The 24406-nt window shown below is 44.5% G+C and overlaps 2 protein-coding genes across 3 annotated transcripts in view; one reads left to right on the top strand and one right to left on the bottom strand.

The window, feature by feature from the left end:
• The window catches only part of LOC309559025 (ankyrin repeat and fibronectin type-III domain-containing protein 1-like), a 722127-nt gene that overhangs the window by 599145 nt on the left and 98576 nt on the right, over window positions 1-24406 (bottom strand). The window contains exon 2 of one of the 2 annotated variants that reach the window (XM_082262136.1): window positions 9137-9433. The exons of the other annotated variant lie outside the window; for it this stretch is intronic. Within the exon in view, the coding sequence (XP_082118262.1) occupies window positions 9137-9258 (122 nt within the window). The 5' untranslated portion in view covers window positions 9259-9433. The remainder of the gene's footprint in view (window positions 1-9136; window positions 9434-24406) is intronic. 2 annotated transcript variants of the gene reach the window in all.
• Window positions 15899-24406, top strand: part of ABCA3 (ATP binding cassette subfamily A member 3) — an 899850-nt gene continuing 891342 nt past the window's right edge. The window contains exon 1 of the mRNA XM_082262135.1: window positions 15899-15914. The gene's annotated coding sequence lies outside the window, so the exon portion shown is untranslated. The remainder of the gene's footprint in view (window positions 15915-24406) is intronic.

Below are 24406 nucleotides of genomic sequence, written 5' to 3'. Positions count from 1 at the left end.
TACCTACACTATATTACCAAAAGTATTGGGACGCATCCCAGTCTAAGTCTGTAGGGTTCAATATTGGGTTGGCCCACTCTTTGCAGCTATAACAGCTTCAACTCTTCTGGGAAGGCTGTCCACAAGGTTTAGGAGTGTGTCTATGGGAATTTTTGACCATTCATCCAGAAGTGCATTTGTGAGGTCAGACACTGATGTGGACGAGAAGGCCTGGCTTGCAGTCTCTGCTCTAATTAATCCCAAAGGTGTTCTTGCGGGTTGAAGTCTGTACTCTGTGCAGGCCAGTCAAATTCCTCCTCCCCAAACTCGCTCATCCATGTCTTTACGGACATTGTTTGTCCACTGGTGCGCAGTCATGTTGGAACAGGAAGGGGTCATCCCCAAACTGTTCCCACACAGTTGGGAGCATGAAATTGTCCAAAATGTCTTGGTATGCTGACGCCTTAAGATTTATTTTCCCTGGCACGTAGGGGCCAAGCCCAACCCCTGAAAAAGAAACCCACACCATAATTAACCCTCAACCAAATGATTTGGACCAGTGCACAAAGTAAGGTTCATAAAGACATGGATGAGCAAGTTTGGGGTGGAGGAACTTGACTGTCCTGACCTCAACCCAATTGACCACCTTTGAGATAAATTAGAGTGGAGACTGCGAGCCAGGCCTTCTTGTCCAACATCAGTGCCTGACCTCACAAATGCACTTCTGGAAAAATGATCAAACATTCCCATAGACACACTCCTAAACCTTGTGGACAGCCTTCCCGGAAGAGTTGAAGCTGTTATAGCTGCAAAGGGTGGGCCAACTCAATATTAAACTCTATGGACTAAAGCTGGATTCACACTATACAATTTTTTTTAGATTTTTTTCCTTTAGATTTACCAAAACCATGTAATATGAGGTCAAACCTAAACACTTTCAATTTGTATGCAGTCAGGCAGGCCCGTGCACTACATACTTAAAGGTACAAACTTTGTATAGTGTGTATCCAGCTTAAGGATGCCATTAAAGTTAATATGCGTGTAAAGGCAGACGTCCCAATACTTTTGACAATATAGTGTATCTACAAACCAAATCCTTGGACACTGCAGTTCCATTGAATTTCACTTTTTGGCCTTATCCTTCTGCTAGTGTTCCATGAAAGGACTCCATCATTACAAAATGATATCGATTCTAAGATTTATTAGATTTTATCAGTGTCTAAACTGTATTTTATCAGCACTGAACCTGTATAAATAAAGGACACTTACTGAACTGAAAAATGATGTGGGCTACCACAGTTCTTTACCTCTCCAGGAATTCCCTAGCTGTCTTTCTGACCCAGTGAGGTTGGTTTACTAAAGGCAAATAGTTCCCTTTGCAACGGAAATTGTACGTTAACCACTTAAGCCCCGGAAGATTTTACCCCCTTCCTGACCAGGGCCTATTTTGCGATTCGGCACTGCGTGACTTTAACGGACAATTGCGCGGTCGTGCGACGCTGTACCTAAACTAATTTGACGTCCTTTTTTTCCCACAAACAGATCTTTCTTTTGGTAGTATTTGATCACCTGTGCGATTTTTTGATCACGCGCTATAAACAAAAAAAGAGCGTCAATTTTGCAAAAATAACACGCACGGGGGGGGTCCGTGACCATGCGGGATCGGGAGCGCGCCTCAGGCAGCGCTCGCTTGTTCCCTAGAGCCTCACAGGCTAGCGACGTAGCCCTACGTCGCTTTGCCTGTGAGGGGCTGACCGCCGCAGTAAATAGTCGTGCGGCGGTCGGCAATTTTCCCAAAAGCTTAGTGAATGAGGTGACTTTCATCATCTAATCATGTGCAAGCAAAGATGCTGTTTTTGATTTACCTTGCACATGTTTGAGTATTCTTTGCCAAGTGAAACTTCACCAAATTCACTAAGTTCTTGGGAAAATTCCCTTACGAAGTGAACAGCCTATCTGCCTTTTGTAAATATCCCCAATGTCTTTAGTAATTTCTAAGTGAAAGTCCAGGAGTAAGCATGCATCAGTGATTCTAAATTTACTCCAACTCGGACTTTGCTCACTGTATGTGTCTTCTGGGTAAGTGACTCTAAAAACTATTGAATCAGAGATACCCAGGCAAGTAGCATTTTCACAAGCAGGACAGCAATGGCTGCCATCATTACTTTTAGTAAAAGATTCTTTGGAGATAAATAGCAATCAAGCAACTCTTCTCTTTATCCTCTTACTCCAATATTTCTTTCTTTCCCCTCTATCTACCTTCACCACTTTATTTCTATGTCCCTTTTTTTCTTTGTTTTTTTTTACTAATTTTTCCATTTTCCACTCCGCTTAACTCATATTTGATTACCAAATTCTATTATATAACATACTCCAAAAACTTGAACAGTGTGCTTTTATCATTTACTTCTCATTTATATTGCATGCCTGCACAAATGGACAATCATGGACACGCTTGAACGACTCTTTCCAAACTATCACATATTCCCACTAGCCAGTAGTCCACAGAGGGAACCTAAATAAAAAAGAGTAGAAAGGCCATAGGCCCTAATACTCCTGATTTGCTAGAATCGATTCCATAGCATCCCATGTCTACCTGAGTGTCTGGTCAGACAACTAATTTTGCTAGGCGAAGCTGACCAAGAAGAAACTTGAGTCAGCTAGACCACAACAGCCTGCTTAGGTTGTGCAATGACTTCTGAGTGTGCCAGACAGCTCAGGAATTCTGTCCCACAATGACTAAAAGGGCAGGGTGTGAAGAAACCCCTCCATAAGAATGGGTAAAGGAAGAGAAAAAAACTCTGGTATTTGGCTGGTGAGTTGAAAACATCCTCCCTAGTACATGAGAAATACTGTATTTTCTGGCATATAAGACTACTTTTGAACCTCAAAAAAATCCCCCAAAAATGGGGGGCCGTCTTATACGCCAAGTATAATATCTCCAAGGTAACCTAAGTATAAGTATTACCGGTAGATGTAATCTCTCAAGACCCTGGCTGTGTGTGAATCCTGTACCAGTATACCGTATGTACCGTAGCTTTGGCTACATACAGTGTACCACGCTGAGCCAATCAGGGAGAGCGATGTATTCTATTATTGAATGCAAAGCCTGCTCAGATTGGCGGAGTAACATCAGCCCGCCTCTCTGACTCTGCCAATCCAAGCAGGCTTTGCATTCAATAATAGAATACATCACTCATATATAATATGACAGCTTAAATGCCCAACGAAAACCAAATAAAGGTATAAGCTATCCCAAGCGCTTCAAATGAGGACCACTCACCAATAAATAAATTGGCTATGCAGCTGCTTAACTAAAACATATGGAGAAAGATATATAATAGATAGATACTCAGCAATATCCCTATATATATATAGTAGCGCAAACTTGTCAAGAAGCAAGTGCCAAAAAAATACTGTGCCCACTGCACAAAAGTCCGAAATGCAATAGATGTGACATAGGCAGCAGGAAAAAGTTCAGAAATGACTCAAACAGTCCATAATCCTTCACTCTATCTCCTGGGATGATAATGTACGAAGACGTGTTTCTCAAAAGGATCACCACCACCACCGTGCTCCAAGGGGGGAGGAGAATTGCCCACTCACCAGATGCTGTGGCCCAACCCACTTTCGTGTTTGAGCATTCAGGCTTATAATGATGGTCACTGGTCCAGAGTATCCACAACAGGAATCGCACCAGCGCAGTCAAAAAAAGCTCAGCAGCATATGGGGAGGAGAGAACATAATCCCAATAGTGTGATACCGCTCCCGGGGAAGAAGTGGAAATCACGAAACGCGTCGGGGCGTGACCAGGCGGTGTAACCAGGCTGTGTAAGAGGAGTTCGGATTACCCAGAAGGCGCGGCGTCCACGGCGTGGAGCCTGGACATCATCTCCCGAAGGGCATCCCTCCCCTATTCGTGACTGTTTTTTTGCGTTTGATGACATACAAGACATGTGAGTGTGTTACCTTATGTTTTATTTTTATTTAATAAAACCCTTTTAAACGGTATCACGCTATTGGGATTATGTTCTCTCCTCCCCATATGCTGCTGAGCTTTTTTTGACTGCGCTGGTGCGATTCCTGTTGTGGATACTCTGGACCAGTGACCATCATTATAAGCCTGAATGCTCAAACACGAAAGTGGGTTGGGCCACAGCATCTGGTGAGTGGGCAATTCTCCTCCCCCCTTGGAGCACGGTGGTGGTGGTGATCCTTTTGAGAAACACGTCTTCGTACATTATCATCCCAGGAGATAGAGTGAAGGATTATGGACTGTTTGAGTCATTTCTGAACTTTTTCCTGCTGCCTATGTGACATCTATTGCATTTCGGACTTTTGTGCAGTGGGCACAGTATTTTTTTGGCACTTGCTTCTTGACAAGTTTGCGCTACTATATATATATAGGGATATTGCTGAGTATCTATCTATTATATATCTTTCTCCAGAATACATCACTCACTGTGATTGGCTCAGTGCGGTATACTGTATGTAGCAGAAGCTACGGTACATACGGTATACCGGTACAGGATTCCCGCACAGCCAGCGTCTTATGATTACATCTACTGGTAAAACTTAGGGTACCTTGGAGATATTATGAGAGATTACATATATTACAGTACTAGGGTACCTTGGAGATCTATGAGAAATCTGATGTTTTTCAATGGTGTTGCCTTGCTTCGGAAGGGGGGTAGTCTTATACGGCGAGTATAGCCCAAAACCTATGTTTTAACTTGAAAATTAGGGGGTCGTCTTATACGCCCAGTCATCTTATACGCCGAAAAATACGGTACCTCTGGCAGCAAAGCTATCGGAAACCCTGCTAAAGAGAAATTCTGCCTATTCCTAATATCTAGCCTTACCCTAGGGATGCTCCTAAACCCCAAAATTCAGTGAATCCCCAGTGTTTGTAGCTCAAAAATAGGGCACTTATTTATTCAATCAAAAGCAAATGCCTGGTTGGACGCCAAAACAAGAGAAGTAACTTGAGTCCTTTCCTCAATATGCACCAAATCCATCAGAGAATGAAGACCTAACCCTAGTTGCATGAGACCCCGTAGTCAATAAAGAGCTCTTTATGCCTTTCTGAGGTTACCTTAAACAGAAGTTTAGTGTACTCTGCCTGCTGCCCATAACATGACCTTGAACTGCTGCTCAAGGTCTGAGGCATAGGTAGAAGGTTGAACCTTCCCTCTGTAATCAAAGGGTACCAGGTGAGAGGGACCGGTGTCCATGATTGGCCCCCTATAAAGATCAATATGTGTGAGACCAATGCTTACATCATTATCCCGCAGAGGGACAAGACTACTTTTCCTGAAATAGGAAGGACTACTCACCATTCTTGGTGGTGAATACACAGTAGTATCTCAATGGTGTCAAACAAAGCCTGACCCAGGAGACCAGCCTTAGGCAGAATCCTACAAAGTAAATGGAACCAACTGTTCTGTAAGACCAGAAGGCAGCTAAGGGATGAAAGGAAGGACCTTCCAGGAGAGAAGCCCCTGCCTTACCATCTGCCTGAAGATAAGGCTGAGCAGACACACCAAGGACTATCTGGTCCATTAAAGCAGACTACTCAGGAACCAAATCTGGGCTGGGGTAGGCCAAGAAATAGGGTGGGATAAGGTAACATCTGAGAATGGTCCTTCAACACCTGACACTCTTGCAAGGGAGCAGAGGAGGAATACAATGTGTCTTATAATGAGGGCATTAAATGACCACTTACTTGTATGCCACTGCTTCAGATCCCTGACAAGGTAGGGGACAGTCAAGGTTGGTCCTAAATGACCTAGTGAGATGGAAGGTCCCTTTGGAAATGGAAGACACTGAGAGGTACTGAGATACCACTATGATTAACAGGAACACAAGGGACACAGGAAAGGTGTCACAATCAGGTGGGGCACAAGAAAACCTCTTCCTGGAGCTTTCTGCATTGAAGTTGGAATGTTATATAGACTTTCATGTGATCCATGAAGTGAAGGTGTTATCTAGGCTGGATCTGTTTAGAAAACATCCCTCAAAGGCCAGGCTATGAGGCTACTTATGCCTCGTACACACGCATCGATTATTGGCCGGGAATTTTCGGCCAACGTCCGATCGGCTGATTTTCGGCTTGTTAGTATGATGCTTCCGACAACCGACTCCGACTTTTCGGCCGAAAAAAATCTGGTGTGCAGGCTATAAAATTTTTGTTGGCCGTCAACACAACGGCTGATTTTCCGTCAGTCAGAACAGATTTCGGCAGACAAAAACCTGATGAGTAAGACTGGGCATGCTCAGAGAAGAAAAAACACACGGAAAGTAAACCAGCACATGACATCACTTCTGAAGTAGATTTTTGTTGGCCGAGAAAATTCGTGTGCAGTCTAGGCACATTCCAACCAACAAAACACCACTCTGGACAAAAGTCGGACGATCGGTCGGCCGATAATCGTTGCGTGTGTACTAGGCTATAGGTTACAGGAAACACAGGACTGAGGACAGAGCCTGCCAGAGTAAAACTAAAACTTGAAATCCCAGCAGGATCCTTTTATGTACGCAAGTCCTCCACCAACCAAATCATTTTCCTGGTAATGTGAGTCTCTTACACATCAAGTAGAAACAAAGGATTGGGTATACACAACTGTTTATCAAGTCCCCTCTCACAGGGGAATCATTGTGAGATAGCCTCAGGTGGGGCTCAGGACCCTTCAGAGTGCTTCAAGTATACATAGAGAAATACCTGAAACCGGTGTAACAGAAAGATATGTACACAGCTATAGGAGGAAGTTCCATGGCTGGAGAAAGCAGGCTGAAGCTGCGAATGCATTGTAGTACGCACTGCACCAATATGGGCCAATTATGACCCGTTATAATTATTTTTTTTTTTAATAAATTCTTTATTTAAGAAGAAAGGCAACTCTAAGAAAGCATATAATCAAATTAAAAATAAATATTATTACAGATATACCATAATCTTTGCATTAACAACTGTAAATGGCAATAAATGCACTTATGAGTGAGTAATTTGCACTAGAACAGAGCAACAATTAGGCTCCTAGAAGAAAAAAACTTTATAATGAGTTATTCTTTCTTGGCAAATGTGCTGTTCTGAGTTTTGCCCTTTTTAAAATTTTGTGACATTAGGGTATTCAGAGGAAGGAAAAAAAAGCCTTGATGAACATAGAGAGAGGGGGTTGACAACCTTTTATAATTCTGAGGTCATTGCAAGAGACTGCGGTACCTCAAAATAGTCTTTTTATTTATACTGTTGGAGCTATGAATCTGTTTCAGAGATGGTCATAGCGACCGGTGGCCCGGCCTGTTCTAAGGCCTCTGGAAGGTCAAAGATAGGCCTGCAGGGGATAGCACTGGGGCACACTATGCCTCGTTTCCACTGAGCGGTACGGTACGGTTCGGTACAGTTCAGTACGGTTCGGTACGGTACACCTTGATCAGGCTTGCGTTTCCACCGCCAACAGTACCTAAGCTCAACAGTACATCAACAGTATTGCTCCACCCTGTTGGTACGGTACTAATGTGCTTGGTACCCAAACAAAAAAGTGGTACGGTACGGTTCGGAATTAGGGTACCATTTACAACTTTTGACAATGGAAACAGCAAAAATTGCGTACCGTACTGAACCAAACCGTACCGTACCACTCAGTGGAAACGAGGCATTAGAGCCTCCGCAGTCATCCTCAAGAAATCAACATATCAGGCAACAAAGTGTACAGTGGCTGCAGTATGGGCCCCTCACCCAACAGAGCTAAAGAAGATACAGATGATGCAGACCTAATAACTAAAGGATCACTGGAATCCAGATCGCAGGCATTGGTTTCCTCAAAGGAAACCAAGTAGATGTAGAATATAAGCAAGGGTCCCCTATAATAGCAGAAATGATCCCCTTTTGTCTATGTTCAGGCATACAGCAGCCACATGGCAGCAAACAACTTGCTGATGGTGTTGGACAGCAGATGTAACAAGTTCACTGTAGACGGGCAGTCGGAACAAGCCAACATTGAAGTTCCACTTGACACTTTGCAAAGCAGGAGTAGCAGTGGGATAATGCTTCCTCTCTGCTGAATGGCAGGACAGGGTGACAAGGTCCCTCAGCATTAGCCCTTACTGCAGGGAGAATTGGTGGTGTGAAAACAGCACAAGGGTGCTATAGCAAGGTATCTGCTATTGCTTCAGCCAGACCAGCCTTAAGCCCCGTACACACGTACCGATCGTCGGCCGAACGATCGGCTGTCTTTTGTCCAGGGCTGTCGGTGTCTGTTGAAAAGTGCAAAAGACTGCACAAGAATTTTGTCCGCCGACTACAGCCGACTGCAGAAGTGATGTCATGTAATGGTTAACTTTCCCTGTGTTTTTTCTTTTCTGAGCATGCCCAGTCTTGCAAATCTGCTGTCTGTCGGCCGAATTCTGTACTGACTGGCGAACAATCGGCCGTTCTGGTTTTCATGCTTGCAAGACAGATTCTTTTCGGCCGAAAGTGCGCTGTCGGCTGTCGGAAGCATCATACTAACAAGCCGAAAATCGGCCGATCGTTCGGCGGCCGAACATTTTCGGCCGACAATCGGTACGTGTGTACGGACCTTTACTCACACAGAGTCTACATAGACAGGATCAAACCTGAGGCTTTGTCATGGCTCTAGATCTGGAAGAGACTTTACAGCTAACTAGCACAGAACACACTGCAAAGTACCATATATCAGATCCCCGTGCCCATTTGAGATCACATTTTGATGCATTTGCATTATGTTTGCTATACATTTGATATGTTTACCACACATTTGCATGAAGTTGCATGGAGGAATAAAAGTACAAACTGAACCCAGACTTTAACAGATCTAATAGTCCATATACTCAAGCACTCACAGTATATCAAAATCCAAAAGTATGTTTCTTTTTAAATAGAGAAGGCATTGGTTAAAACCGTTAGGCTTTTTCTACCGTGTCCCATTAAGGAGATTTCCTATAATTTCCTGTTGTGGAAACAAGCGTAAAATTTTGGCTTTCCAACCACATTCTATCCCTGTGACAAAGTCACCACGACAAAGAAGAATCTCCTCAGGGGGATATAGGTAGCAAGAGAACAGCTATTCTAACACCCTTACCACTCTATCCAAGGATAAAAAAATCAAGAAGTCCACAAGTGCAATTTATTGTATACCTTGATTGAGTGATAGTACAACAGTAGCTCCCACTCCTCCGTCCCGTGCTGCGCCCAGGTCGGATATCCTCTCGTGATTTCCTCAGACTGAAATATTCCGTTAACTTTCCAAATGAAGACATGCTGCCACTCTAGAGGCTCATCTGCCAATGACCTGACCCTCTGCCCACAAAGTCTGGGCAGGTTGGATGATGATCCTGGAAGCATTCCCTGAGACAGCCCAGCGGAGCTGCCCTTCAACAACCAAAGCTTCCAGTCTTGACAGAGGTCACATCGGGACAGTAAAATCTGAAGACGCTATGGTTTTCATGTTAAAGAGAATAACCAACCAGAAAGACACAGCATAGTTCCAACATGTCATTAAAATAAAACTCCAGCCAAAACCCTGTTTAGTTTAGCCAAGTGGTGGAGAGTTAGAAACTTTGCCAGTTTGTTTTTTTTTTGTTTTTTTAAACCCATGGCCTCCTTATGGAAGTTTCTACTCCCTGTGTGGTCAGAAAATGAAGAGAGAAGATTGATTTGCATACCTGATAAAAGCATGGGAAGAAGAAATGTGTTGTAAAACCTCAAGCTCTAACCAGATTTTTTTTTTTTTCTATCATGGGAAGCAAAGTTTGTAACTTGGTTTTAATAGATCAAATAAAGATGCAAGTTTTATTCATCATAATGGGATATGCTGATCAACTTTGATTTTACCCTATGAATTTACGTCTGAATGTAAACCCATGTACCGTTTTAAGTGGAAGTTCCTATAATTACCTTATGAATATTAAACAGCCATACATTTCATGCACTTTTAGGAATTTATAGCACCATTTTTTGATTTCTGTCCGTACTCCTGTTGCCCAGGAATTAGTAAGGGAAACTGTTGCCCATTTATGAGCAAAAACATGCAACTACGTCTTTGACAGCATCAGCACCCAGAAAAAGTGTCTCCTAGTCAGGCTTTGACACCATGAATTGCATAGTGTTGCTGGTAAATGGCCATCAGTTTCCAGTGCTAATGTCTGGATAACTTGACTGTGGACAGATGTCAACCATGGTGCTATACATTTAATAATGTAAAGAAAACAAAGAAAGGGCGCACTGACCTAGCGCATTATCCTCAATAAAAGGCTTTATTTGTGTAATATTTAAAAATGGCTACTCACAGACATAGATGTAAATATATCATATCGAGCTCATTTGCCCAAATGTCCGGGTTAGTCCATATAATCGTCCATAACCGATGAGATGACGGCTGACGCATTTCGAGGCTCAGCCTCTTCCTCAGAGCCACTGTTTCAAGACTTGTTCCTTGGTTAAAATAGCAATGCAATGATCCAACCCCTCCCTCAGGTATGAGAGACCTTTAATAATGTGCATGTTTTAAATGGCCATTTAACATACAGTACATAGAGTAATTCTAGGGTGAACTTCCACTTTAACGTGACTGAGAAGAACCACAAAGAAGGGGGTGAGTTGGCCTTTCTTAGAGAAAAGACATTTTTCCAAAGAGGTCACCAACAACCAGAAAAAGACACACCCTACTATTTGTAGAGTGGAGAATAGTTACAAATTCTGCCACATTTTAATTATTGTTTTTGTCCCCGTTGGAGACAAAAGAAAGTGGTCACCAAGAAAGGTTTGGTAAGGTTCCATTTTAAGAAAACAAGGAAAACTTGAATTCAAACGAGACGTTCACAAATTGTACAAAAGACCTTTTTGGCCTCGACTACTGATATAGGGGTTTATTTACCAAAGCTGGAAAGTGCAAAATTAGGCTCACTTCTGCATAGAAACCAATCAGCTTCTAGGTTTTATTACCAAAGCTTAATTGAACAACCTGAGGTTAAGTGGGGTACACACTATAAGAAAATCGGGCCTCGTTGTTTCACAGCAAATCGGAACCGATGAAAGAATTTTCTTACGAAAATTCGTGCAAAAATTCTCGTACGACAAAGGCTTTTTTTGTTGTTTATTGTTTCTGATCATGTGCAATCTTTGTTTTCTGATTTTTCTTGTACAAAAAGTGTACGAAAACGGTACACATTAAACGAAAATCGTTCATTTTTTCCCGTACGAGAAACATGACTGCTGAGGCGCATAGGCCAAGAAACAAAGTTAACGTAATAACCCAACACCCCCTTGCCCCCTCCCCATATAAATAACCACGCTTACCACAATTAAGTTGGAAAGGGCCAGGCCACAGCTTTTATTTATTTTCCAATAATAAACCAGAACACGTCTAGACCAGTGCCAGTCACAGTTGTACTGTGAGCACTCTTAGTCATTAACATAACTTCCAAAAAGGGGTAAGGGGCTGTCCTTACCATCAGTTCTTGACAGACAGCCTACCCCCCCAATTTACAAACAATGGCGTAACTCATTACCGGAACTTTAGCACTGGCAAGGTAAAAACCGCCACAAAAGCTGTGACAGACCGACCGAACGACAGGGTGGGGAGGGGGGTGGTCAGCTCCAGTGGCGTAGCGTGGGTTGTCAGCGCCCGGGGCAATGCAAGTAATTTGCACCCCCTACACAAACCTACTAGACCACTACACAGGCCACTACACTGACCACTACAGAGACCTACCTTATTCCTACACTAACCTACCTGATTACTATACTGACACCTACACAGACCTACCTGACCACTACACGGAGCTGCCTAATTACTATACTGACCTACCTGACACCTTCACTGAACCCCCTACACTGACACCTTCACTGACCCCCCCCCCCTACACTGACCACTACACTCACCCCCCCCTACACTGACTCCTTCACTGACCCTCCCTACACTGACCCCCCATACACTGACACCTACACTGACCCCCCCATACACTGACCCCCCTACACTGACACCTACACCGACCCCCCCCATACACTGACACCTATACTGACCCCCCTCTACATTGACCCCCTCATACACTGACACCCCCATACACTGACACATACACTGACCCCCCTACACTTATCCCCCTATACTGACACCGACACTGACCCCCCCATACACTGAGCCCCCCATACATTGACCCCTTTACACTGACCCCCCTACACTGACACCGACACTGACCCCCCCACATTCTCACACTGACCTCCCCTACACTGACCCCCCCATACACTGACACCTACACTGAGACCTATACTGACCCCCCCCCATACACTGACACCCCCCTACACTGAGACCTATACTGACCCCCCCCATACACTGACACCTACACTGAGACCTATACTGACCCCCCCATACACTGACACCTACACTGACCCCCCCCCCCATACACTGACACCCCCCATACACTGACACCTACACTGACATCCCCCCCTACACTGACCCCCCCATACACTGACCCCCCATACACTGACACCTATACTGACCCCCCCTACACTGACACCTATACTGACCCCCCCCATACACTGACAACCCCCATACACTGACATCCCCCCTACACTGACACCTACACTGACCCCCCTACACTGACACCCCCCCCCCATACACTGACACCTACACTGACACCCCCCCCATACACTGACACCTACATTGACCTCCCCCCTACACTGACCCCCCCCATACACTGACACCTATACTGTCCCCCCCTACACTGACCCCCCCATACACTGACACCTACACTGAGACCTATACTGACCCCCCCATACACTGACACCCCCCATACACTGACACCTACACTGACATCCCTCCTACACTGACACCTACACTGACCCCCCTACACTGACACCCCCCCCCCATACACTGACACCTACACTGACCCCCCTATACTGATACCCCCCCATACACTGACACCTACACTGAGACCTATACTGACCCCCCCATACACTGACACCCCCCTACACTGACACCTATACTGACACCCCCTACACTGACCCACCTCACCCCCTCCCATGTCCACTTTACTGGGCCCCGGGGGCAGGCAGCAGATCACTTACCTTGTTTTGTGTCCAAACACTGGCGACTCGAGAAGGTGATCCGGAGTGGAAGGAACAGCGTGTCGGCGGCCGGCCCGGATAGCAGGGGGAGACTCCGGAAGCAGTGCTGCACATGCACAAGACTGTCATCTTCACCCACGAGTCCGACCAGCCCCGCCCCCTGGCCGCACGTAACACCTTCAGCGGTCCGCCACTCTTCCTGCACCAAGCAGCAGTCACGGAGCCAAGAGGAGAAGTGCGGGCGGGCGGGCCGCTGGACGGGGCATCATAAAAATAAAGGGACACTATGATCCCCGCGGATGGCGGGCGTGGGAATGCGCCCCCCTAAATGTTGCACCCGGTGCGAGTGGCCCCCTCAGCACCCCCCACGCTACGCCACTGGTCAGCTCTTCACCGCGATTCTTCTCAAAAAGGACCCAGAATTCCTTGGGAAGGTCCTCTTAACTGAGCTCAGGCCCATCCCCATACCCAAGGCTCCGTCCAATCCATTTGATCCATATCTCTTCCTGCTTGGTCCCAACTCCTGGCCATGTCCCCATCAGTCAAGGCTCTCTTTCCCTACAGGGGTCAAGACGCCTTCATTTTGGAGTTTGTCCCTTCGAGAATTTTCATACGAAAATTCTGAAACGTCTGTAGAAAGTTCTGTACACACTATACAAAAATCATATGAAAATTCTTTGGACGAAAATGTTCCCCCGATTTTCTTATAGTGTTTATGAGCCTTTAGAAGCTGATTGGCTACTCTGTACATCTGCACCAGCTTCTGAGCGCACCAGTTTTAGTAAATCCACCCCATAGTGTCTACAGCTGATTGGGCTTCAGGGCAGGTTAGAGTGTTGAGGGTAAGATTGGGGGTTTTTGTAACCTATTTGCTAACAAAAAGATACATAAAAACTGATTTAAATAACTACAAAAGGCAACTCATGACTTTGCAAAAAATGCACACAAAATTGAATCTATTTCAGATTGCTACAGATGCAGATGCCTGTTTATGACCACTAGAATATCCGCTGTGCATTGTATTTAAACATATGTCATCCTTCAAAATAAAAAAACAAATTCCAAGAAAAAAATCCATACAACCTTCCGACCCACCTTACTCTCCAGTCAAAACGCACTCTGCTTTTGTCAGTTGCAATTCCACAAATTTCTGATATGTTAAATTATCATACATTGCAAACACAATAAAAAATGAAAATGTTCTTTAAATGGAATCCCTTTTGTTTGTGATAAGCCTCTGTAGGGCTAGTTGGTGATATGGCTCAGAGCTGCCTGATTGTACTAGTGCGGCATAAGTAGAGCTGTCAGTTGCTATGTGAACACTCCATGGGTGTGAGGCCTTTTTAACTCAAATTTCTTCCTTTCTTATTAAATCTACCCCTTCTGCTTTTAAATTCTTGTTTCATTAAATCTATTGTCTGTTGTTTCATGCGATTATGTATGTTTTATTGGGCAGGTTTAAAAACAAATTCCAGGAATCTTGGAATCTTTTTATTTTTTTACTTATTTATAGTTTAGGTGAGTATGCATTTAACAATGTCAGGGGCCGTAACATTTGCCGAAGAAAGAATTGGAAATGACAACACACAAATTCCAGGAATCATTATTGTACATACACTATATTGTCAAAAGTATTGGGCCGCCTGCCTTTACACGTACATGAACGTTAATGGCATCCCAGTCTTAGTCTGTAGGGTTCAATATTGAGTTGGCCCACCCTTTGCAGCTAAAAATCTTCTGGAAAGGCTGTCCACAAGGTTTAGGAGTGTGTCTATGGGAATGTTTGACCATTCTTCCAGAAGCGCGTTTGTGAGATCAGGCACTAATGTGGACAAGAAGGCCTGACTCACAGTCTCCACTCTAATTCATCCCAAAGGTGTTCTATCGGGTTGAGGTCAGGACTCTGTGCAGGCCAGTCAAGTTCCTCCACCTCACTCATCCATGTCTTTATGGATCTTGCTTTGTGCACTGGTACGTAGTCATGTTGGAACAGGAAGGGGCCATCCCCAAACTGTTCCCACAACGTTGGGAATATCTTGGTATGCTGATGTTTTAAAGCGGTTATATCCTCACCAAAAAAAAAAAAAACCCTGCAAGACAAAGGTATAATGAGCTAGTATGCATCGCATAATAGCTCATTATGAAATACTTACCTTAAAACGAAGCCCTGACAAGGACGCCCGGACACCGCTGAGGGAGCTGTCATGCTCCCTCTGCGTCTCTTCCCGGTTCAGCGGCTCCGGCGCTGTGAGTGACCGGAGCCGCGATGATGTCACTTCCGCGCATGCACGCGGGAGTCCCTTTCCGGCAAGGAACTCTGAAGGTCCGCCGGACCTTCAGAGCGCATGCGCCGCTAGTGTCAGTGGCAGCATGCAGGGCGAATATCTCCTAAACCGTGCAGGTTTAGGAGGTATTAATTGTACCTACAGGTAAGCCTTATTATAGGCTTACCTTTAGGTAAAAGTTAAGTATACTATGATACTACCGGTTTAAGAGTTCCTTTCACTGGAACTAAGGGGCCAAGCCCAACCCCTGAAAAACAACCCCACACCAAAATCCCCCCTCCATCAAATGATTTGGACCAGTGCACAAATTAAGGTCCATAAAGACATGGATGAGCGAGTTTGTGGTAGAGGAACTTGACTGGCCTGCACAGAGTCCTGACCTCAACCTGATAGAACACTTTGGAATTAATTAGAGTGGAGACTGCGAGCCAGGCCTTCTTGTTCAACATCAGTGCCTGGCCTCACAAATGCGCTTCTGGAAGAATGGTCAAACATTCCCATGGACACAATCCCATACCTTGTGGACAGCCTTCCCAGAAGAGTTGAACCTGTTATAGCTGCAAAGGGTGAGCAAACTCAATATTGAACCCTACGGACTAAGACTGGGATGCCCTTAAAGTTCATGTCAATGTAAAGGCAGGCATCCCTATGTTTTTTGACAATATAGTGTACCTTTTTTGCATACTTACATGGTCAAGCTTAGCACAGTGTAAGAATGCATATCTAATAAGTTTTATTACACTGCCTTTAGTTGATCATCCAGTAATTTATTAATTTACTAATTTGGCATTTTCTTCACTATATCTTTTTAAGACCCATGTTATACTTATTTCATTTTTACCAAGATAACTATGCACTTCTGATATTTTATTAATTCTATTTTATTCCTATGTAATTTGAAATTCAGCAGAGGTTTATCTTCCCGCTTTGATATATTTATTGCATATAACGAAGTTTTAGATTCATTCATTTTATACTTAGTTTTATGATCTGTCACCATCCATTTAGAACACTATTTTTACCTTATCATATGCATATCTAATATCTAACGGGCTGCTGGGGAAGCTGACCATCACTGTAGTAGTCAGCACTACTACAGCTGTAGCCATGATCTTTTTGGGTCCTGTATGAACGGCCTTCCCTCAGCACAATGACCTCAGGGGGAGTTGTTCGGTTGGCACTTCTGCCATTCATACCCTGTATTTTTTTTTTCTTTTAATGAAAACAAGGTGTTCTCTTACTGGAGTTTGTGACTTCACCACCCGAAGTTTGCCCCTTTCACACGGAGCGGACCCTATTGTGATCCGCTCCAGCACTTTTTTTTTTTTTCATGGACACGAGTGACATTTGTGTCATCCGGTCCGAATGTCCGCATATCATCCCATCCGTTTGCGGATGATATACGGACATAATGCATGTCTATGTGATTGCGGATGTCAGCGGATGACACCGCTGACATCCAAATTTGCGTCCTTTCCATCTTTTAAATGGAAGAAAAAATAGGGTTCTGTTCCGTTTCAAAAAATGGAACAGAACTGAAAGGACGCAAATCGGATGTCAGCGGATGGTCATCCGCAATCCCATTGACATGCATTATGTCCGTATTATGTTCCGCAGAGGTTTATCTTCCCGCTTTGATATATTTATTGCATATAACGAAGTTTTAGATTCATTCATTTTATACTTAGTTTTATGATGTCATCATCCATTTAGAACACTATTTTTACCTTATCATATGCATATCTAATACCTAACGTTTTTTAAATGGAAGAAAAATAGGGTTCTGTTCCGTTCCAAAAAATTGAACAAAACTGAAAGGACGCAAATCGGATGTCAGCGGATGGTCATCTCATTGACATGCATTATGTCCGTATATCACCCGCAAACGGATGGGGTGATATACGGACATACGGAACGCCCGTGTGAAAGGGGCCTTCCTCTCCTCGCCTTGTATTATTTTCAAATACATTGCAAGCTATTAATGGCAGCAGAAGTGCAAGTGAACTTCTGTGGTCAGTGTGCAAATAGAAAGCCACTTGCACAGGTCCTGGAAAATTGCAAATATCACTGTAGTAGCACCAACTATTACAGTGAGCTTCAACTTTCCCAGTGGTCCCTCAGGTATGAGATATGCATACTTACATTGTGCCAAGCTGAACCAATAAAGTATGAAATACAGATCATTGCTGAGGTCTGCATCTCCTCAATGCAGAAGATGGAGTTACTATATCAATGGCAAATAGTACAATAATGGATACACATCTTTAGAGATAGCATGGCTAATGTAACTTGATAAGCAGAAAGATGTGACCAGTGATGCGTGTATGAGAATGTGAGAAGCAGAGAAGAGAGAAACTTTACCTATATAAGGAAGACCAACTATATAATAAAATGACACCTTTAAACACAAGCCTTTTCCTTCATCCCCAAACATCATATCCATCTTACAGGGAGGGAGTGACACCATAGGGGCAGGTGAATTGTGTCTTTGCTATATAATTAGTCTGGGATGACCCATAAGGAGTAGTCTCCTGCTAACCCTTTAATACTAATGACCAATCATTGACTTCTACACAAATTCCAGGACAAAGGCGTGGGGCACCTTTGTTTTGGTGATGTCACGGGGTAAAGGCTATGACAAGCAGCATCAGAAAAAAAAAATTCAAACAGGTTCATACTTTTTTTACAGACATATCAAGATGCCAACATTAGACCATTCATTATGATCTATATTTTATTGGCAATGTTTTAGTAATAATTTATGTATTGCATAGCTACATGTAATAGCCAATCCGTAGATGTGGTGACTGCGTTTGTTTTCTTTTTTTTTAGGCTTTTTGTCTAGCTGGTGAACTGACCAGTAGGTCTGCTATTGTTCAACGCCCTTTAACCAATTCCATACCGGGCAGATTCCGACACTCCTCACCTACATGTAAAAATCATCATTTTTTTTTACAACTCCCAAACATTATATCTTTTTTTTTTAACAGAGACCCTAGGGAATAAAATGGCAGGCATTGCAATTTTTTATGTCACACGGTATTTGCGCACCAATTTTTTTTATTGCGATTTTTTTTTTAAAAAAATAAACATTTTCATGAATTAAAAAAAAAAAAGTAAAGTTAACCCAATTTTTTTGTAAAATGTGAAAGATGATGTTACGCCGAGTACATAGATAACTAACATGTCAAGCTTTAAAATTGCGCACACTTGTGGAATGGCGCCAAACTTCGGTACTTAAAAATCTCCATAGGCTACGCTTTAACCTTTTTTACAGGTTACCAGTTTAGAGCTACAGAGGAGGGAGGTCTTGTGCTGAAATTATTGCTCTTGTTTTAAGGTTCATGGTGATACAGTACCTCACATGTATGGTTTGAACGTCGTTTGCATATGCGTACGCGGCCTACGTATGTGGTCCCTTCTGCGCACAAGCACGAAAGGAAAGGAGCACTTTCATTTTTTTATTTTACTTTTTTTATTTTTACCTTTTTCCTTTTTGGTCACTTTTATTTCTATTACAAGGAATGTAAACATCCCTTGTAATAGGAAAATAACATGACAAGTCCTGTTTATAAAGAGATCTGGGGTCTATAAGACCTCTTGTCCCTGGGGTCTATAAGACCCCTTGTCTCAGGCTTTCCAGCCAAGCACACAGCAGTGTTTACAACTGCCGGGGCAGGACATGACGTCATAACGTCGCGCCCAGCCTCCGAGAGTCATAGAGCTCTATGGTAAACTTCCACTGCCGGCAGATCTCTTCTCCGGCTCGCCAATCGCACGGGTGAGCCGGTAGAAGCACCGGAAGTCCAGTGGGAGGAAGAACTCCCGCTGCCTGTAAAAACAATCAAGCGGCTGAACTGCCGCTATGATTGTTTTTACAATGCAGGGAATCAGGGCAGAAAAAAAAGGTATCTGAATGATGCCTGTAGCTGTAGCATCATTCTGATATCTCCACTCAAACCTAAGGACGTCATATGACAGCCGGTGGTATGGAAGTGGTTAACAGAGCAAGCTATCCAGCAAAAGTGTCAGTTGAAGGGTTGTAACAAACTCTTTACCACTGATAGGGGTGCTTACAATGGTCAGCTTTTAATTATGTATAAAACTTTTATCCCAAATGGAAAAGAAAACTGTTGCAGTAACAGCTTATAAAGTCTTAGCTGGAGTTGGGCTTTAATTTGTTAGTCAAATATGTCTAAACTTGCTAGTAAATCTACTTCTTCCCAAACTGGCAATGCTGCTGTCTAATGGTGTCTCTGTGACTCCTCCCCAGAGTGAAGGGAAACAAGCCTAAAAAAGAAAACTAATGCAGCCACCACATCTAAGAATTGCTAAATTGCAATGCATGGAACTTTTGATTGAGGTTTAGATTTGCTTTAAACTGAGTCTGTGCTTTGCTCAGGCACTGGAAAGCAACTGGATCACTTTACTGCAGACCTGCACAGACACATACCTATACCCAGGGCATTTTTTTAGTGGAAACACGGGGGAACACAGTTGCGGCACCTCCAGCACTAAATGAATGTATGCAGGGGTAAGGGGTAGTGGGGTGTGCTCAAGGGTCCAATGAGGCCAGCTGTTGGAGGATGTATTGTTGCTGGGGGGTGTTATGTTGCTATCAGATCAATTGTTGCTATGAGGGATCTACTGTGGGAGGGTCTATTGTTGCTGGCTGCTAGAGGGTCTAATAATACTGGCTGTGGGGGATTTATTGTTGAGGGAGGGGGTCTATTTTTTCTGGCTGCTAGAGGGTCTAATAATACTGGCTGTGGGAGATCTATTGTTGAGGGAGGGGGTCAACTTTTTGCTGGTGGGGTCTATTGTTCCTGGGGTGAGTCTGTTGTTGGGAGGTGGAAGTTTGTTGCGAGGTGGTATTCTGTTGCAAGCGGTCTATTGTTGTTGGGGGGATCTATTGTTGTTGGGGAAGGGGGTGTATCAGTGTATCATTGCAGGGGGATCTATTTTTGCTTGGGGGGGGGGGCTATTGTTACTGGCTGAATAGGATCCATTTTACTGCTTTTCCTATTTTAATTACCAAATTCCATACAGATCACAGCATCACAAAATTATACTTGGTTCTGTTTCTCTAAAATAGATGGTTCTGGGGGTGGAAACAAGGGACGATGTTTGGAGGAGGGTAGGGGGCGTAAACAAGGGGTGACTTGTGTGAGGAGGGTTCCTGCAACTATTCCTGCTGCCTATACCTATCTTCCTTTCACTCCCCTGATGCTCCATTCAGCCCCTGGGGGCAACAAAAAAAAAGCCATTTGTAAAGAAAGGCCCGAAGCAAAAAATAAAAAATGGACGAAGGGCAAGCATGACCAGGTTAGCAGGGTAGTCTGGCAGCGATAGTGTTTAATTGAATATTATCAGGAGTGAACGTGTGGAGACAGTGATTGGGTAACATGTAAGGTAGGGAGGGGCAAGATAGGTGGGGTCGTTAAGTTAGTGGGGCGCTTGGAAGAAACGGACGAAGAAGAAGCTTTACAACCTCCCGCCTCTGTGGATGTTGGACGTGTTGGGGGGTTGTAGTGGTAAGGCGGTTGGGGTCCTTCGAGGCATCCAAAATTTTCCTGTGTAATATCAGAGTAAGGATCCATCTATGGTGTGCTGTCCTATGGTTAATCCCAGTTAATTTAAGGAAATGGAGGTGTCAGGAGGAAATTTGTTATTGTCCTTGAGCCGGTGTTCTGTGGCTGAGGACCCTTAAGTGGTTCCACAGATACAGTTTTGTGTTGGTTCGGTAGTTCCTCCAAGGATCGGATTATTGTCATTGTTCTATATTTCTGTTCTAAGGAATGTTTATATGTTGTTATAGTTAATAAATGGCCGCTACGGCCAATTTTACTCCAGTCGTATCTTTTTAGTGCAAAGTTGGAAGTGGGGTTCAGAGGGCTATAGAGGTCAATGGGAGTAAATTTGGCACTACCTCTGGAATGCCTTAATCATGTACAAGTTGTCAGAGTCATAATTTGCACAGGGCTATGGACTTCCAGGACCCAGCCTTAACTGACCGAGCACTGTCACATGGGTAAGTCACATGCTCCTCCACTCCGTATCCCAAACGACCATGTATTTCTTTCATTTCTGACACTAAACAGAGTAGTGGTGAAGTAAAGGAAAGGTAAATATATATAAGGTAGATCAGGTGGAGTTTAGTACAACCGTGTTGCTTTACCCTGAAAGCTGAACCTTTACCCCAATAGGCAAAGTGACAGGTTCATTTGGTAACCAGCACATCGAGTATACTACATTTAGCTTCCTTGCCCACAAAAGCTAACCACGTGCCAATCAACTAATGTTGACTAATAAAAAGTTCTACCAATTTAAAAAGCCAAATCCTACAGAAAGCTATGTGTAATTCTTCTGAAAATGCACAGATCTGGCCATTGTCAGCTTATGCACTGTGCACTGTATTGTGTAGGGAGAAGAAGAGTCACGTTCCCCCATACTCAGATTTATCGCTGGTCTCCAGTGGTCAATCACTTCAGGGGTCCTTAGAGAAGGTAAGAGCTGCAAGACTGTGTATATATAAATAAGTATAATTTTTTTTTTTTTATTTGAAGGACAAAAAAAAAACATATTAGTTAGAATCTCAAATAACAGTCTTTTTGGCCTAAACCTATATAAAAAAACAAACAATACTTATATATAATTTTTAATTTATATATATTTTTTTATGGACTTTGATAGTTTAAGTCAGCCTGCAATTTTACAGACTGTGTGTAAACAATGGAACAAACTTGTCTATAACTGCAGTTTTTGATACCCAAATGTATTCAAATTTGCTGGTACACTGAGCTGGAACATCTCCAGCTGTGTTGTGGAGTCTGGAGGGTCCAGACATAAATGTATGCATTGGTACTTACTACTTTTTCCTCTGTTTTTGCTTTAAACCTATAAGGTACTCTTCTGTCTCAACAAAAACATCAGACTACATAGCTTCACGTACACTCAAGGTTACACGAGAGATTCTACATATGCAGACTTTAGGTCACAGAGCTTCTACGAATACAGTGATCAGACCGCAGAGCTTCTACAAACACAGTGATCAGACCACAGAGCTCCCACCTACACAGTGATCAGACCACAGAGCTCCCACCTACACAGTGATCAGACCACAGAGCCCCTACATACACAGTGATCAGACCACAGAGCCCCTACATACCCCAGTGATCAGACCACAGAGCCCCCACATACCCAGTGATCAGACCACAGAGCTCCCACCTACACAGTGATCATACCACAGAGCCCCCAACTACACAGTGTTCAGACCACAGAGCCCCCACCTACACAGTGATCATACCACAGAGCCCTACATATCCCAGTGATCAGACCACAGAGCTCCCACCTACACAGTGATCATACCACAGAGCCCCCACCTACACAGTGATCAGACCACAGAGCCTCCACATACCCAGTGATCAGACCACAGAGCCCCCACATACCCAGTGATCAGACCACAGGGCTTCCACCTACACAGTGATCAGACCACAGAGCCCCCACATACCCAGTGTTTAGACCACAGAGCCCCTACATACACAGTGATCAGACCACAGAGCTCCCACCTACACAGTGATCAGACCACAGAGCCCCCACCTACACAGTGATCAGACCACAGAGCCCTACATACCCCAGTGATCAGACCACAGAGCTCCTACATACCCAGTGATCAGACCACAGAGCTCCCACCTACACAGTGATCAGACCACAGAACACCCACATACCCAGTGATCAGACCACAGAGCTCCCACCTACACAGTGATCGGACCACAGAGCTCCCACCTACACAGTGATCAGACCACAGAGCCCCCACCTACACTGTGATCAGACCACAGAGCCCCCACCTACACTGTGATCAGACCACAGAGCCCTACATACCCCAGTGATCAGACCACAGAGCTCCCACCTACACAGTGATCAGACCACAGAGCCCCTACATACCCAGTGATCAGACCACAGAGCTATCACCTACACAGTGATCAGACCACTTAGCCCCTACATACACAGTGATCAGACCACAGACCTCCCACCTACACAGTGATCAGACGGCAGAGTTCCCACATAAATAGTGATCAGACCACAGAGCCACTACATACACAGTGATCAGACCAAAGAGCTCCCACCTACACAGTGATCAGACCACAGAGCTCCCACCTACACAGTGATCAGACAGCAGAGCTCCCACATACACAGTGATCAGACCGCAGAGCTCCCACATACCCAGTGATCAGACCACAGAGCCCCCACATACCCAGTGTTTAGACCACAGAGCTCACACATACCCAGTGATCAGAACACAGAGCTCCCACATACACAGTGATCAGACCACAGAGCTCCTATATACCCAGGCATCATACCACAGAGCTCCAACATCAGGGCTTGACAAACCCCAGGCGCCAGGTCGCATTGGTGACTAGAATTAGCAACCTGGCACCTGGGTTACCCTGCGGCTGGTCTCTTGTTCGCCAGACATCCCAAGTCTCTTGCGTGGTGCGGGAGTCTCCCTCATACGGGCTGCGGCTCCCTGACACCCGCAAGTGCCGCGCTCGCATGCGGGAGACTCCAGCACCTCACTAGAGACTTGGGATGTCTGCCGACAGAACTGTGTCTGTCAGCTGTGACAGAGCAGAGCTGATGTTTCCTGTGTAGTTACGACTCCATCCTATCACAGGCGGAGTGATATCAAATGCACTCCGCCAGTGACAGGAGAGAGCATCAGCTCTGTATACTTCCTACTGTGCCGCTTCGTGATCCCTGCCAGCAGTAACCACAAGGAGTACCAGCAAGCAGTACCAGCCAGCAGTAACCACAGCAGTACCAGTCAGCAGTACCCGCCAGCAGTACCCACAGCTGTACCCACCAGCAGTACCCACAGCAGTACCCACCAGCATTACCCACAGCAGTACCCGCCAGCAGTACCAGACAGCAGTACCAGCCAGCAGTACCACCCAGAAGTACCCACAAAGAGTACCCAAAGCAATACCAGCCAGCAGTACCCACAGCAGTACCAACCAGCAGTACCAGCCAGCAATACCCACAAGGAGTACCCACAGCA

This window comes from Pelophylax lessonae, assembly GCF_965119305.1.
Source record: "Pelophylax lessonae genome assembly, chromosome: 6".
In the NCBI taxonomy this organism is placed as follows: Eukaryota; Metazoa; Chordata; class Amphibia; order Anura; family Ranidae; genus Pelophylax; species Pelophylax lessonae.
Note: the sequence above shows the minus strand (reverse complement) of the source record. Positions and strands in the feature narration are given on the sequence as shown.